General features: G+C 52.1%; 2 protein-coding genes across 6 annotated transcripts in view; one reads left to right on the plus strand and one right to left on the minus strand.

The window, feature by feature from the left end:
* The window catches only part of ASCC2 (activating signal cointegrator 1 complex subunit 2), a 34,174-nt gene extending 22,914 nt beyond the window's left edge, over positions 1-11,260 (plus strand). For all 5 annotated transcript variants that reach the window (XM_064392593.1, XM_064392594.1, XM_064392590.1 and 2 more), the window contains 8 exons: positions 490-564; positions 963-1,140; positions 1,705-1,919; positions 3,407-3,526; positions 7,068-7,298; positions 9,019-9,127; positions 9,623-9,699; positions 10,439-11,260. In XM_064392593.1, the coding sequence (XP_064248663.1) occupies positions 490-564; positions 963-1,140; positions 1,705-1,919; positions 3,407-3,526; positions 7,068-7,298; positions 9,019-9,127; positions 9,623-9,699; positions 10,439-10,607 (1,174 nt within the window). In that variant the 3' untranslated portion in view covers positions 10,608-11,260. The remainder of the gene's footprint in view (positions 1-489; positions 565-962; positions 1,141-1,704; positions 1,920-3,406; positions 3,527-7,067; positions 7,299-9,018; positions 9,128-9,622; positions 9,700-10,438) is intronic.
* A 1,711-nt stretch (positions 11,261-12,971) lies between these two features.
* LOC135282632 (cytochrome b-c1 complex subunit 9) lies at positions 12,972-14,541 on the minus strand. Its single transcript, XM_064392598.1, has 2 exons — positions 14,353-14,541; positions 12,972-13,202 (listed from the first exon to the last, which is right to left on the minus strand). The coding sequence occupies exons 1-2, from the start codon at positions 14,491-14,493 to the stop codon at positions 13,164-13,166; spliced, it is 180 nt and encodes a 59-aa protein (XP_064248668.1). The 5' UTR covers positions 14,494-14,541; the 3' UTR covers positions 12,972-13,163.
* Between the last annotated feature and the right edge of the window lie 5 nt (positions 14,542-14,546).

Raw genomic sequence — 14,546 nt, forward strand, 5'->3', positions numbered from 1 at the left:
GTGCGTGAGAGAATTTCAGCCTGCAGCACAGACCCTGGCACTGAGAAATGCCATTCATCACACCCTTTAATCCAGCCTCTCAAAGAAGAGAAGAGCAATTTAGCCATTAGCTGCCTTGACTAGTTCAGCTGTTATTACCGATCTGTGCTTTCCAGCTGGGCTGACCAGACCAGAAAATTATTAAACAGAAATGCTGGAGATGCAAAGGAAGTGGCAGAACTGGGAATTCCATCTTGTCCTCCTGCCCATGCTGGCATTCTAAGCACGTTCACATGGTAAAGCAGATTTTCCCTGTAATGCAGCACTGGGTTCCAACCCTCACGCGTGAGGAGTGTTGCTGTGGTGTAGTGGGACCAAAGTCAGGCATGACTGGAATCCAGCATTGGGTGAGAGGTTGTCTGTTCCTACCTGAGCTCCGAGGCAGCCAGAGAGGCACAGTAGTGGTAATTAATTGAGCTCCACTGATTAAACTTGCTCCTATGTTTTCAGATTTCTCTGTGACTACGACGAGCTGTTCCCTGTTGAGGATGACGTGAGTCTGCTGCAGCAGGCATCCTCTGCACTGTATCCTTGGGCTTTGCACTCCTGGCTGCTCTTGGATTCCTTCACAGCAGTGACATTTCTGCCTCTGGTTAAGCTGCATGACTGGCAAGGAGTACTGGAAAGTTTTCCCTTAACAGAAAAGAAAGGACAGGGGGGAGTTGTTGCCCAGAGAAGCTGAGGCTGCCCCATCCCTGGAAGTGTCCAAGGCCAGGCTGGATGCGGCTTGGAGTAACCTGGTCTAATGGAAGTTGTCGGGTGGCACAAGATGAGCTTTAAGGTCCCTTCCCACCCAAACCATTCTGTGGTTTTGTGACTGTTGATGCAGGCACAAATTTGGACATTGTTGGCAATCCCATAGTTACTTCAGGGTGATCCCTGAACATGTGCATCCAGAAATGTCCTTAATGCTGTGCTCTTAGAGACGAGACCAGGACAGCCTACATCCTCCAAGCAGTGGAAAGTGCCTGGGAAGGAGTAAACAGGAAAAAAGGACAAGCTGCTAAAGAGCCAGCAGCATCCAACAGAGCTTCAGCCACAGTGGAGAGCAGCCCTGAGGACAGGGAGGATCCAGGGGCTGCGTGTGCTCTGGAGGATGAGGTGGGTACAGCTCTGTGGTGGGACTGGGCTCTGCTCTTCCTGGGGGCTCTGCTCTTCCTGGCCTTCCTCTATCAGTGAGGACAGGCTTGGTTTGCTCAGCTTTGGGGACAGCATGAGATTTGGTGCACTTTCTGACCTTTTCTGGATCTCCGTGCTGCCTTGGGAAATGAGACATGAAGCTACACCTGAATCCTGAGTTATCTCTGAACAAATTGCTTCCAGCTCTCATGGCTTGGGTTTTCCCTTGCTGGAGATTATTCAAATACTCTGTTTCATCCCTGCAGTTCATGTGCATATTTTTGAAATGCAGAGCTGTTATTTGAGGAAGGGATTCTCCAGGGTGTCCTTGCTGATTCAGGGACTGGCAAAAGTAGCTGTGTGCCCAAATCTGTGTGGGAAACCTCGCGTAGTTTAAACAGCTGATTTCTCTTTTGGCTCCAGTCTTGGACTTGTGTGCTCAAACCCTGGCAGCCCAGAGTGCTGCTTTCCCTGTATTTGTGTGCACACTGCCTGCCCTCAGCTCTGTCCCTGCCCGGTGCCACCAGGTGTGTTTGGTGTCTGCAGTGTGCCGGCGCTGCGGCCGCGCCCATCGCCCGCGTGTCCGGCGTGGAGCTGGACTCCCTGATCTCCCAAGTGAAGGATCTGCTGCCAGATCTTGGAGAGGGATTCATCCTGGCCTGCCTGGAGGAGTATGGATATAACACAGAGCAGGTGATCAACAACATCCTGGAGGAGAAGTTGGTGCCGTACCTGGATAAGCTGGACCGAAGGATGCAAAGGTGTGGGACAGCCTCTGGTTGTTTCTGTCTCACTGGAGGCTTAACACTTGTAGAGCTCTGAGAATTTGCATATTTGGGATAGAGAACTGCAGTGAAGACTTCTCATTGTCACCTGTCACCAGTTTTCTGCCCTGCTTGTGTCCCTGCAGAGGAGTGGGACCTTTGCTGCTCAGTGTTAAAGTAGAGCAGGTGCTGGGTTGTGTTTTGTGACAGGGGACAAAACCACCTGTACATGAATGCTAGACTAGACTAGAATATAACAGAATACAATGCTGGGCAATAGAATACGTTGCCTTCAAAAGTTGTTTTGCTGCAGCATTTGTTACAGCTGTGAAAATCCCAGCTGTCCTGCAGGAAAGGGCATCTTCAGAGAGCCCATTCAGCTGGAATTCAACCCACAGGGTCAAATATGGTTATTTAACAGGCTTCTGCTTTGTGAGTGAAGATAGGACAATTCAGATCCATTTTTATGTTCCCTCTGACAAACTTGCCAGGCTTGTCCTACTTTCCTGGATTGGACTGGGGATGGAGGGTTTATAGCTTGTGGCAGGATTGAGGTGTTGGAGTTTGTCTGCAGCTGTGAGTGTGTGTTTGTGCTGCACCAGCAGTTCCTGACAGAGCATCAGGATGTGAATGTGCTGTTTGCTCACATTTCATGGAGTTATGGGCAGACTGTCTCAGTGTTGCATTAAAGGAAAGCATCTTTATCGGAAAAATGATGTAAAAAAATCTTAGTTTTGCAACAATCTTTGTGTTCCCACAATCAGATCTGCTGACTTTGGCACAACTGGTGCAGGACGGGCTTTAGGAAGGATTGGTTTTTCTGCAAAGCCAGCAGTTCCACAAGATAGAGCTGCATTTTTTTTCTTCCTGCCTTTTGCATCTTGAAACAAAGCTGCTGGTTCGATAGGAAATGTCGAATTCTGACCCCTGCTGATTTATAGGGCAGCATAGCAGCATTTGCAGCTGCCCAGCTGAGCAGTCTGCACCACCAAAATGAATGTCAAAAGTACAGTCTTTTGACTTACAAGTTGAACAAACATAAACCTGGAACTCTGAGAAAGATTTAACAAGGGAGGTAAATATCTTGAAATCAGCAGCAACAAATTATTGGAATTTTTTCCAGCCTGTAATTCATCACACTTAGTGTTTGTCTTCACTGAGTCACTGTGTTGAGACCAGGCAGTCTGTTGAATATTCTGTTGTCCTGCATGGTTTGATAGACTCTGAATTGAACAGAATTTTCTCCTGGCTTTCTGTGAGTTGTTTTAGTTTCCCCTCAAATCCAAGCTTTGGGAAGTGCCATGCTTGTGCCAGAGTGTGGCTGGGCAGGGAAGGGGTTGTGCCCTGTGACTCAGCCAGCACCTCTTGGTGTGCTTGGGATCATTTTGGAACTGATAAAAGATAAAGAAGGGCTTAGGGAAGGGAGAAGATTCCTCTTCCTCACTTCCCTTTTGTTTTCATTCTCTCTCCCTGTTTTTTAACAGACAGCTGAAGCCAGACCCTACCCCTCTGGTCAGCTCCCGCTGTAACGTTTTCCAGAATGATGAGTTTGATGTTTTCAGTAGGGATGCAGTGGATGTGTCTCGGATCCAGAAAGGCAAGAGGTGAGTGTTGGCACCCAGTCATTAACTCTGCCTGTCAGGAGGAACAAACACCTGGGAACCTGCACATTTATCTCTCCTAAAAACCTCCTGCAGGAATGTTATGGCAGGGGGGAAAGCTTATCAAAAATGTTTCCCACCTGTTTGTCTGGGAAAGTAAAATGAAATATTATGAGGGGGTTGGTTTCACTTAGTGTTTTTCCTAATTGGCTTTCCTGTGTCTGCTGCTGGAGATTGCTCTGCCGAGCTCATTTGTAATGTCAGGCTCTTCCTCCTTGGGCTTAATGTTAAACTTGCACTGACAACAAACCTTGAAAAGCACCATCCCTGAGCCTGGGATTGTGACTCACAGCTGAGAATAACTAATGATTTGATCTAGAGCCAAGGGAAGATTCAATATCCATCTACTTCAACATCTGATAACATTCAGTGCCTTAGACTACTTGTGTTGTCCCTGCTGCTGAAAAGCTTCCTGCAGAAGGGCACTTGGACTCGTGGAGTAGTTTGGGCTGGGAGGGACCTTTAAAGGTCATTTAGTCAATCTGCCTGCAGTGAGCAGGGATCCCTCTGCCATGAGAAGAGATTTCCACAAAACCCCACCAGTTTTCACTTGGCTTTCTGTCTAACTGGGTGTGTGGTGCTGGCTCCCACTGATGTGAATTCTATAGTGTGGTTCCCTTGTTCCAGATTCTTTTAAAACATATCACAGAATCATGGAATGGTTTGGGTTGTAAGGAACTTCAAAGCTCATCTTGTTCCACCCCCTGCCATGGGCAGGGACACCTCCCACTGGGCTTTAAACACCTCCTCTAACCTGCCAAGGGTGATCTTAATGTTGGGATGTATTTAGACAGCAGATAACTAAAAGTCTGGCTGGAGTTGGAGCCACGTGACCTGAGAGCACCCAGTTAAGGTTTTGGTTGCAAAGTTGCATCAAACTCTAGGAGAAAACCACTTTTGTTCTCAAGTCCAGTGGCCCAGCTTCTCAGAGCAGTGCCACAGTGCTGATCCTGTCTTGGCTGAGCAAGAAAGAAATTTCTTTTCTCTCTGGCCGAGGCCATGACTTTTGTTGTGTCCATAGTGAGAATTCAGAGACAGAACCTTTCTCCTCATGGCGGTGCCTTGCTCTGTGAGACAGGTGCCTTGTACAGGTGCTGGATTATCCCTGATTCCCAGAGCCTTGCTGGTTATCCCTGTTTCCCAAAGCCTTGCAGCAGCAGCTGGTCAAGGCCAGAGAGCAGAGTTCAGCACAGAGCATCCAGTGGCTGGAATATCCTGCTCGGAGCTCCCTCTGCAGATCACTTGGAGAGCTTTGGAAGCTGTAAATCATCCCTGAGCTGGGCTCTGGGATCTGCTCCCATGGCACTGCCCCCCAGGGCTGCCAGCACTCTTGGAGAAGTTCTCCTCTCTCCTGCTGTAGTTATGTGACCTGGGATTATCCTCTTGCTGATGCACTTCCTGCTGTCATTTGCCTCCCTTCATTTCAGAACATTTGGAAAAAGTGTGCAGGACTCCAGACATATTAATTGTATTTGAGTAATTTAAAACCTGAAGATCAGCAGTGCCCAAAGATGACCATATCCAGCTGAATCCAAGGAAAAGCTGCAGTACCCGGTCTCCAGGATTTAATATTCAGCACTGATGGTTCACCCCATTTTTGGGGTAACAGGGCTCTCCAAGCTTAGTCTGAGATCTGCTTTGTATTTGCATTGTATCAAATGTTTAAATTTTTTTTCTCCTTCTAAATACTCTTTGCTCACCAAATTCTCTTGTGTTCGGGGTGCTCTTGCTAAGCCTGGTGTCACCATAGCACTAAAGAGCCATAGCAGGTTGTTCTGGCCACTCTCAGCATCAGCAGTTTGGGGCAGGGACTGTCCTTGAGAAGGAGAAATCCAGCCAGGATGAGGAGGGAATCAAACACAAGGAAATGAATGTGCCAACATAGACTCTGCTGATCCTGAAAAGTGATGGCACTTGTCTGTGCCTCTCCAGCCCTGGTTGTGAGCTGAGTCTGTCTCCTGGAGCCAGAGCATGCCCTGAGCTCCATGGGACTGGAGCAGCTATCCCGCAGTTTTTCCTGGGATTGGTGCCCAGACTGTTTCACGTAGCTCCTCTGCAGTCATCAGACCAGCTCGACAGGAAGCAATTAGCAGGTGCTGGGTTCAGGCTCAGCTGAATTCCCACAGGAGGTGTTATCCCAGGGATCCCGGGGTCGTGAGCTCACCACGTGCTGGGGAGGGCACCGTGCCACCAATGCAGGCAGTGAGTCATGGCAGAGAGGGAGCCACCTCCAGCTGCAAACTTCCTTTGTTTTGAGATTCCGGATGAAATCCAGGCTGCTGGATCACATCCCCTCAGTCTGACCCTTCCCGAGTCACTGCCCCTGCCTTGGACAGGTCCTTCCTCTGATAAAATCCACTGATGCTGGATCCTCCTGGGCTCTGGGCACTGCAGGTTGTCCTGGGAATGCTGGCCAGTGGAATCCCCTGTTGCTTTGCTGTAAATATGTACTTGGCTGGTCTGAAAAATGGGACTTCAGAGCTTATCCTTGTGCAGCTTGAGACACTCAGCAGCTGCTTTTTAATCCCTCTGTTTCTTGGTCTTCCCTTCTATAGAATGACTATCATTTACTTGCCTTCTAAATTTAAAAAACAAGCTCCGAAAGGTTGAATCACAGTCACTCTCTGCTGTTCTGTTCTTTGCCTTGGGAGTTGTGTTTATTCTCATTCTCACCTGGTTATTTTTTGCATCTCCCTGTCTATATTTGTCTTTTTTCCCTCACATTTGTGCTCCATGCACCTTGGCCAAGTTTCACCTGGAACAGGATTGCATTTGGCCTCCTGTGAAAGCTTCCTCTGTCTGAAGTGCTAGTGGTGGTCTCCAATTCCTGCTCCTGCTACAAATCACCCACCCTGGATCACTCCATCCAGCCCTGGGGCCAGCACAGCAAGGAGCTGGAGCTGCTGGAGTGAGACCAGAGGAGGCACCAGGATGATCAGAGGGATGGAGCAGCTCTGCGCTGTGGCAAGGCTGGGAGAATTAGGATTGTTCAGCCTGAAGAGAAAGCTCTGAGATGACCTAGTTGTGGCCTTCCAGGACCTGAAGGGGCTGTCAAGAAAGATGGAAGACTGTTTACAAGGGCTTGACAGGAAAAGGGGGGATGGCTTCCCACTGCCAAAGGGCAGGGATAGAGGGAATACTGGGGAGGAATTGTTCCCTGGGAGGGTGGGCAGGCCCTGGCACAGGGTGCCCAGAGCAGCTGTGGCTGCCCCTGGATCCCTGGCAGTGCCCAAGGCCAGGTTGGATGGGGCTTGGAGTATCCTGAGCTCTTGGAAGGTGTGAGGGTGGAACAAGATGAGCTTTAAGATCCCTTCCTGCCCAAACCATCCCATGATCCCATAAACCATCAGGCCAATAGGTGCGGTGAGGAGAGCCTGTGGCACTGGGGGTGAGACTAGCACTGCTTCACATTCCACTGACTAACGGGGGAAAAGCAGCTTCAAGAGCAGGTCCTGAGCCCTGCCTTCCCTCCCGTGCCCGGCAGGAGGGAGAAGGACACGACGCGGAGCCTGCTGAACGACAAGCGGCTGGTGTTGGAGCAGAGGCAGCGCTACAGCCAGTACAGCGTGGTGCTGGAGGAGCTGCCCCTGCCTCCGGGGGCCGCCCGGGACTACGAGGACTACGAGGACTACGAGGACGAGTACGACGACACCTACGATGGGAACCAAGTGGGCGCTAACGACGCTGACTCGGATGACGAGCTCATCTCCAGGAGGTGAGTGCTGACGGGAGGGAGGGAGCCACGGGACAGCCACCACGGAATTCTCTGGCTCCCACAAACCTGGGAAACGCTGCTTTGGGCTCTGTTCCTCCACCAGGGCTTCAAACCAGCTCTGTTTTCACTGTGATGGGCAAGGAGGAAGGTTTGGGTCTCCCTTCGTTCCCATGGCAGGCTATTCCTTGAACAAAGGTGATGGCACTCTTGAGGCAAAGAACCTCAATGAGAAGTGGCTGTACATAAATACAAACTAAATTCCAGCCAGATCGTTCCTAAACTTCAGGAATGTGTTGCAAATGAGCACAGAGTATGCCCAGAATGTTCTCCAGCTTCCACTTGGCCATTGCCTCAACTAGTCAGCAAATCCAAGAGGGGAATTTGCCATGTGTGGGAACTTGTACTCAGCAGTGCCTCTCCTTGGAGAAACTACCCTGCAGCAGGGAAAAACGTCTTGGAAAATCAGTGGAGCTGGGCAACCTAAAATGGCTGGTTAGCAAAGGAAAACTTCAAAATTTGGGGAATTTTACAACAGACTTTTCCCTGCCAATCCCCTCTGAATACTGACAGCTGGCATTGAGTCCCTGATGGGCTGCACAGCACTCTGCACCATGACTGACAGCTGCACACAATTAGCTTTTGGGAAGCAAAGGGTTAATGGGGATGGAGGCTGGAGAATATTTATTTTAGAAAACATGTGGTTTAAAAGCTGCTTTAACATTTCTGAAAGTGGCCTTTTGAATTCTGATGTACTATGAAGATGTCACCATTCCTAACCTCAAACCAAATGGAAGCTTTGAGGCTCTTTTGTCTTTTTTTTCCTCCTCCTAAAGTGTTGAGAAGCTTCAATTTGAATCCTTTTTGTGTTTTGCCTGTAAGAATGTGGCACCCAGGTGTTTTTCCCTCTTTCAGGTCTCAGTGCCCCTAGAAACAATTAGTGGGTGTCTCTGCTGAAAACTGGATCTGTTGGTTTGACATAGCAAAGGCTTTCCTGGTTTTACATTTGTTTCTTTGGCAGTGGAATGGTGGGTCTGAATTCCAATGGAATTCAAACACAGACACATATTTATGTTAAAGAAGAGTTATAGGCATGTGTAAATTCTTCCTCCACCCCCAGGCCCTTTGCTCTGCATGTCCAGAGTGACTCATAAAGCCTGATGAATTTCTCCAGGGTTTTCCCCCTGTAGGAAACTGGAGCACAGCAATGGAGCTGGGGCTCCCTGGATAGCCCTGACCAGGCAGAGGGTTTGGAGCACAGCACAGCACTGCCTGAGCATGAGTGCTTCTCTCCAAATTTGTCTTGTACAGCAGATGCTCCCTGTCTGCTGAGCTAAAGCCTGGCAAAGGATACTCTCAATATTAACTTGTGGCTGTGTCTGGATGTCCATTTCCCAAAGGAAGCAGTTGTTTCTGTGGAGAAATTCCTTGTGAGGTTTCAGGGTTGGGGTTGTTTTTTAACTATTATTATTATTTTCAGTGACAATTTCATAGTAAACATTCCCCAGTGGAGACTGTGTGTTTGTTAATTGCTCATAGGAATGTGGCATTAACTCCTGAGTCTCCTGTTGTTATTTTTTTTGTTCAGGAAAATGAAGTCCATGAAATCTGTAGAGTCTCATCTTTTTAAAGACATAATGCAAACCAAAAGTGATGTTCTGTTCAGAAAAATGTTTGTGGCTGTGCTGTTTTCTTTTCTAACTATTTGTGTCTTATTTCCCAGGCCATTCACAATTCCTCAGGTCTTGAGACCTAAAGGACAGGAGGAAGGACAGGAGACAGAGGAAGAGGATGAAGAGGAGGAGGAGGAAGCTGAAAAGGAAAGAACAAAGGTGACATTTAGCTGGAGTTACATTCAAATTTACCATATTTCTTCCCTGCTTTACCTGCAGGTGATGTGGAGCAGATTTCCTGTTTGAGAGAGGGAATATTTGAGCAGCAGCAGGGACTGAGCTGTTCAATGGCTGCTGGGCTGTGATGTGTCCCCAAGGACAGCTCTCCACTGCTTCCTGCCCTAACTATGCTGGAGCACTGACACTTCCTCCTTGGGGAGCTTTAATCTGCTTTATCCCAGAGACAGGCAGAGCCAGCAGAGCACTCTGAGGGTCACTGGCAGTTTCCATGGATGTGCTGGGAGCAGCCATGGGGTGGGAAGGTTTCCAGGCAGGTTTTGTGCCAGGTGTTGTGTTTACAGTCCCTGACACCAATCCCACTGGTGCAGAGGTAATGAACCAGGAACTGACTCTGTTCCCAGCAGAATCCTCTCCTCTCCAGGCTTCTGCATGGTGCTGGTAGGTTTCCTGACCTGTTCCCTTACTTCCTTGCAGGACCACTTTGTGCAGGACCCTGCAGTCCTGCGGGAGAGGGCTGAAGCCAGGCGCCAGGCCTTCCTTGCCAGGAAGGGGTAAGCAAGGATCTCCCTCTGCCTCTGCAGCTCTTTTGCTGCTGGCTGGAATTGTTGGGGGTGTTCCTGCTCCTTGGCATTCCCTCTGTGTCAGGGTCCTACCACAGTGGGGTGAATTTCCTCACCCACCCTTTACTTCACTGCTGGTTGTTTTATCCCACTGAATAGGGGTAGGCATGGCACGGAATCATGGAGTGGTGTGGGTGGGAAGGGACCTTAAGACCATCTTATTCCACCCCTTGCCATGGGCAGGGACACCTTCCACTGTCCCAGGCTGCTCCAAGCCCTGTCCAGCCTGGCCTTGGGCACTGCCAGGGATCCAGGGGCAGCCACAGCTGCTCTGGGCACCCTGTGCCAGGGCCTGCCCACCCTCCCAGGGAACAATTCCCTCTAATAGCCAATCTAAATCTCCCCTTTTTCAGCATAAAAGCCACTCCCCCTTGTTGTGTCACTCCAAGCAGCAGAACCCTGTGGAAGACAGGCTCTTGGAGAGCACAACTCCCAGAGCTCCAACAGCTCCCATGGGGGTTTTGGGAGTTTCATCATCATCAGCTGATGGGCTCAGTGTGTGGAAGGACAGTGCTGGTGTGGCTGATGCTGCTCTGGGCTGCCGTGGGAGCCCTGGGATGAGCCCAGGCCTGAGGCTGAGCCCCTCGCACCCTGGTGTTTGTGGGGATGTGGGATTTCACCCCAGGAGGGCCGTGTGCCTGTTGTGATGGCCTTGCTCTGTGTCCTCCAGGCACAAGCACGACAGCTCTGCCGTGGTTGGGAGCGCCAAGGGCCACGGGCAGAGCCGGGAGATGCTGCAGGAGCGCAGGAAGAAAGAAGCAAACAAAAGCACCCGAGCCAACCACAACCGGCGGGCCATGGCCGACAGGAAGCGCAGCAAGGGCATGATCCCCTCCTGAGCAGCATCCCAGGCCCTGCCCAGGAGGAGGCTCCCTTTCCTGGGCGTTCCCTTCGCTCAGGGGATGGATGTTGTGTGCAATACGGAGCTGCGTTCCCTGTGGGAGTGCTGCCCGTTCCCTGCCCTGACTGTGGGTGCCAGTGGCTGCAGCAGCCATTCCTGCCCTTTTGTACTATTTATAATTCAGAGTTTTATTTTCATACTGGCTCCTGCCCACCCTGGAGTGGGCAGCTCCGAGAGCACGGCTTCCATGGAAATGCCTTATCCTGAACTTGAGTTATAAATTGTCCCAGCTTGGAAGGGACCACAGGGATCACGAGTCCCACCCCTGTCCCTGCCCAGACCCCCAACAACCCCACCCTGTCCATCCCTGGCAGCGCTGTCCAAAGGCTCCTGGAGCTCTGGCAGCCTCGGGGCCGTGCCCATTCCCTGGGGAGCCTGGGCAGTGCCAGCACCCTCTGGGGGAAGAACCTTTCCCTGATCTCCACCTAAACCTCCCAACACAGCTCTGTGCTGGCAGAGAAATGCTCAGGCTGTTCCCACTGCCAACAGACCCACAGGGATTGAGGTGAATCAGACCTTATGGATTTCTGTCCCTCAAGTGAGGCCTGTGAAAACAGATGGTACAAATAAAAGATGTAGATGCCTTGGTTTTTTTAGGCTCTTACAGACAGTATTGATGAACTTCCTGGTATCCAGTTAGGCTTTGCTTGGTTAATTTACTGGTTAATGTGCCCTGAGTGCCCTCTCCCCACCACGCTGTATTTTCTTGCGCTGCAGCAGTGCCTGTGGCTGTCACCCCCACAGTGGGAAAATCAGCCCTGGGTTGTGCTCCAGGGCAATCCCAGTGCTGCAGGAGCAGTCTAGTGGGGTGGTAAAGTGGTAGTAGGGTGGTAGTAAAGTCCACACCTTGGTGCCCGGTGTTGTGCAGAGGGCAGGAATGTGACTGGAGCTGCTGTGGGGCAGTTTGCAGAAAAGCAGAAATGCAGCAGAACAGCCACTGCCATGAGGGGAAGCCCTGAGTGCTCCAAGATTTTTCTTTACCTATCAGTGCTACCCAAACCTCCCAATGACAGGCGTGGAAAAAGGAATAGATTTACCAGCATCCCCCAGTGCTGTATCCAGGAAAATCCCCTGCTGGGATAATGCTGCTCTCCTGCAGCTCCTGTGCTCTGCACCGATGGCTTCAGCTCCTCCCTGCTGCCCACTGCAGTGCTGTCCCCTCATCCTGTATTCAGCTTTGGTTCAGCTGCTCTGAGCCTGCAACTCCCTCTGAGCTGCTCAGGCTGATGTGGAGCAGCAGCAGAGCTCAGGGAGCTGGCACTCACTCGGATGGGGCTGTCCCAGGAAAGCTTAAAGCTTTCTCTCAACCATCTCCATAAAGCACAGCTGGGACTGGCACAGCTGTAGTTGGGTTTGGCTCCAAAAACAAGCACAAGTGTTTAAGTGCTGGTTGTGTTCTCAGAGTAAATGTTTTACCCCCCTGGTGCTCGTTTGCAAACCCAGCAAAGCTGCTGTGAGCACTGCCTCTGATGGGCTCTGCCTCAGCCTAGGCTGAAATTGCTCCTGGTGAGTGGAAATGGACTGAGGAGGGGGAGCTGGGGCTGCTGGACTGGGAAAGTGGGAAGAGAAGGAGTCACTCAGCCAGATCTCCCTACAGCCACCTGAGAGCTGAGGAATCAACTGTCATTACCCCAGGAAGTGCCCAAATACCCTTCCCATGGAGGAAGAAGTGTTTGACAGGGCCAGGCAGGGCTGGGCTCTTCAGGGAGAAGGGAATGACTGCTCAGGGTGGAGGAACTGGATGAGCTTTAAGGTCCTTTCCCATCCAAACCATTCCAGGACTCCTGAGCCAGCCCCTGGGGGAACTGAGTGATCCCTCTCCCTTCCCCTGGGTCAGTGGGGATGGAGGCAGGTGTGACACACAAACCTGCCATCACTTCTGCTCCTCCAGCCATGGAGGAGCCAGGTGGAGCAGGAACAATCAGGAAAGGGATCCACATCACCTCTGCAAGCTACAGCTGCTCCCCCTGCTCAGCCCAGCATGCAGAGCACACTCCTGCTAGGGCAGCTCTGAAAGGCCCCAACTCCAAAAGGTCTGTGAATGATTCTAACCCCTCCTCCACGGACAGGCCAGAGGAAGCAAACAGCTTCTCACCCTTCTGAGGCAGAAGCCAAGGGCTGTCATGAGCCACATCTGTCTGTCTGAGTGCTTTCACACCCATTTTAAGATGTTGTGATTCCTGACAGTGCCTTGGAACTCAGAAACAGGGCTGCTTTTAAAGATTCTCCACCTGCCAGAGGAGGAGGAGGAGGAGGCACAGAGAGGGCAAAGGACAGGTGAGGTGAACACACAGACACAAGAGAGGAGCAGGAGTTTTATTTGAACAAAGGAAGTGCAGTACAGCAGCAGAACTCCTTGAGTCCATCTGCCTTCACATGGTATCAGTGGTGGCTCGGAGTTGTTCCATCAGGAATCCATTCCCAGCCTCAGGAGGCTGAATCCATCCCTGCAGTGCCTGTTGCCACCCCAGGCTGGCTCCTGCTGCTGAACTGCTCAGTTCTCATACTTGTGCTTGATGTGTTTCCACAGTTTCTGCATGTAAAAAAAGCAGGAAAAAAAATCAGTGTGTTTTACTCAGCTTCTCAGTGGGGTTGGGATGACAGAATCCAAAATGCAAATTATCCTGCCCGGGGAGGTGGTGATGCAGTCCTGTACTGGATCTGGGGGACACAGGGATGCACGCGTGGGCTCCTGGCTTCTGCTGTGGACAGGGAGGAAGCAGCAGAGATTCCCCTGCCCCTGTTCTGCTCTGGATTAGTGGCCCAGAGACACTGCCTTGAATTCCCACCCACACTGGAGAGGGCACTTTCTGCTCCTCACATAAGGGATGCACAGAACAATCATGGAATCATGGTCTGGGCTGGAACAGATCTTAAAGCCCATCCAGTGCCACTCCTGCCATGGCAGGGACACCTCCCACTGTCCCAGGCTGCTCCAAGCCCTGTCCAGCCTGGCCTTGGGCACTGCCAGGGATCCAGGGGCAGCCACAGCTGCTCTGGGCACCCTGTGCCAGGGCCTGCCCACCCTGCCAGGGAACAATTCCTCATTCCCAATATCCCATCCATCCCTGCCCTCTGGCAGAGGGAAGCCATTCCCTGTGTCCTGTCACTTTAGGCTCTTGTCCAAAATCATTTTCTCATCTCCTGGATCCTCTGCAGGCCCTGAACGGGGCTCTGAGCTCTCCCCCAAGCCCGCCTCGGTGTCCTGCACTCATTATCCCGTCACTGCTGCACTTAAGAACCTAAGGACGACTTGACCCCTTTTACGGAAGGCTCACGCTGGGGACACCCAAGGCCACCAGCCCTTATCTCCTTCCTCCACCACGGCCAGATCGGCCCAGCCGGGGCCTGCAGAGCACAAAAGAAGCTCCTTTTCCTCCTCCCGCTCCCCCCTGCCTTGCACGCCCTTCCCAAGCGGCCAGAGAAGCCCAAGGACACCCCGAAGCCCCGACCACCGAGCGCCACGACAGCCGCGGAGCCCCCGGGGCGCGGCCGAGCCGTGCTGCCCTCAGCGAGCCCCGGGGCCGAGCCGCGCTGCCCTCAGCGAGCCCCGGGGCCGAGCCGCGCTGCCCTCAGCGAGCCCCGGGGCCGAGCCGCGGGCGCGGGGCCCAGCGGGGCCGGGCTGACCTTCAGCGCCGGGCCCGCGCCCGGGCGGCCCGGGGCGGGCCTCACCCAGCCCTTACCCCCTCGTTGAGCTGCTCGAAGAGCGCGTCCGCGCCCTGGTCGAAGGCGCGCTCGAAGAGCACGGCGCCCAGCACGATGGAGAGCGCGAACGTGGAGCTGCGCCGGAACAGCGACCCGTACAACTGCCGCAGCAGCACCATCTTGCCTGCGCGCCCCGCGCCTGCGCCGCGCTGCAACGGCTGCTGGGGGATGT

The sequence above is a fragment of the Passer domesticus genome, chromosome 17, assembly GCF_036417665.1.
Source record: "Passer domesticus isolate bPasDom1 chromosome 17, bPasDom1.hap1, whole genome shotgun sequence".
Lineage (NCBI taxonomy): Eukaryota > Metazoa > Chordata > Aves > Passeriformes > Passeridae > Passer > Passer domesticus.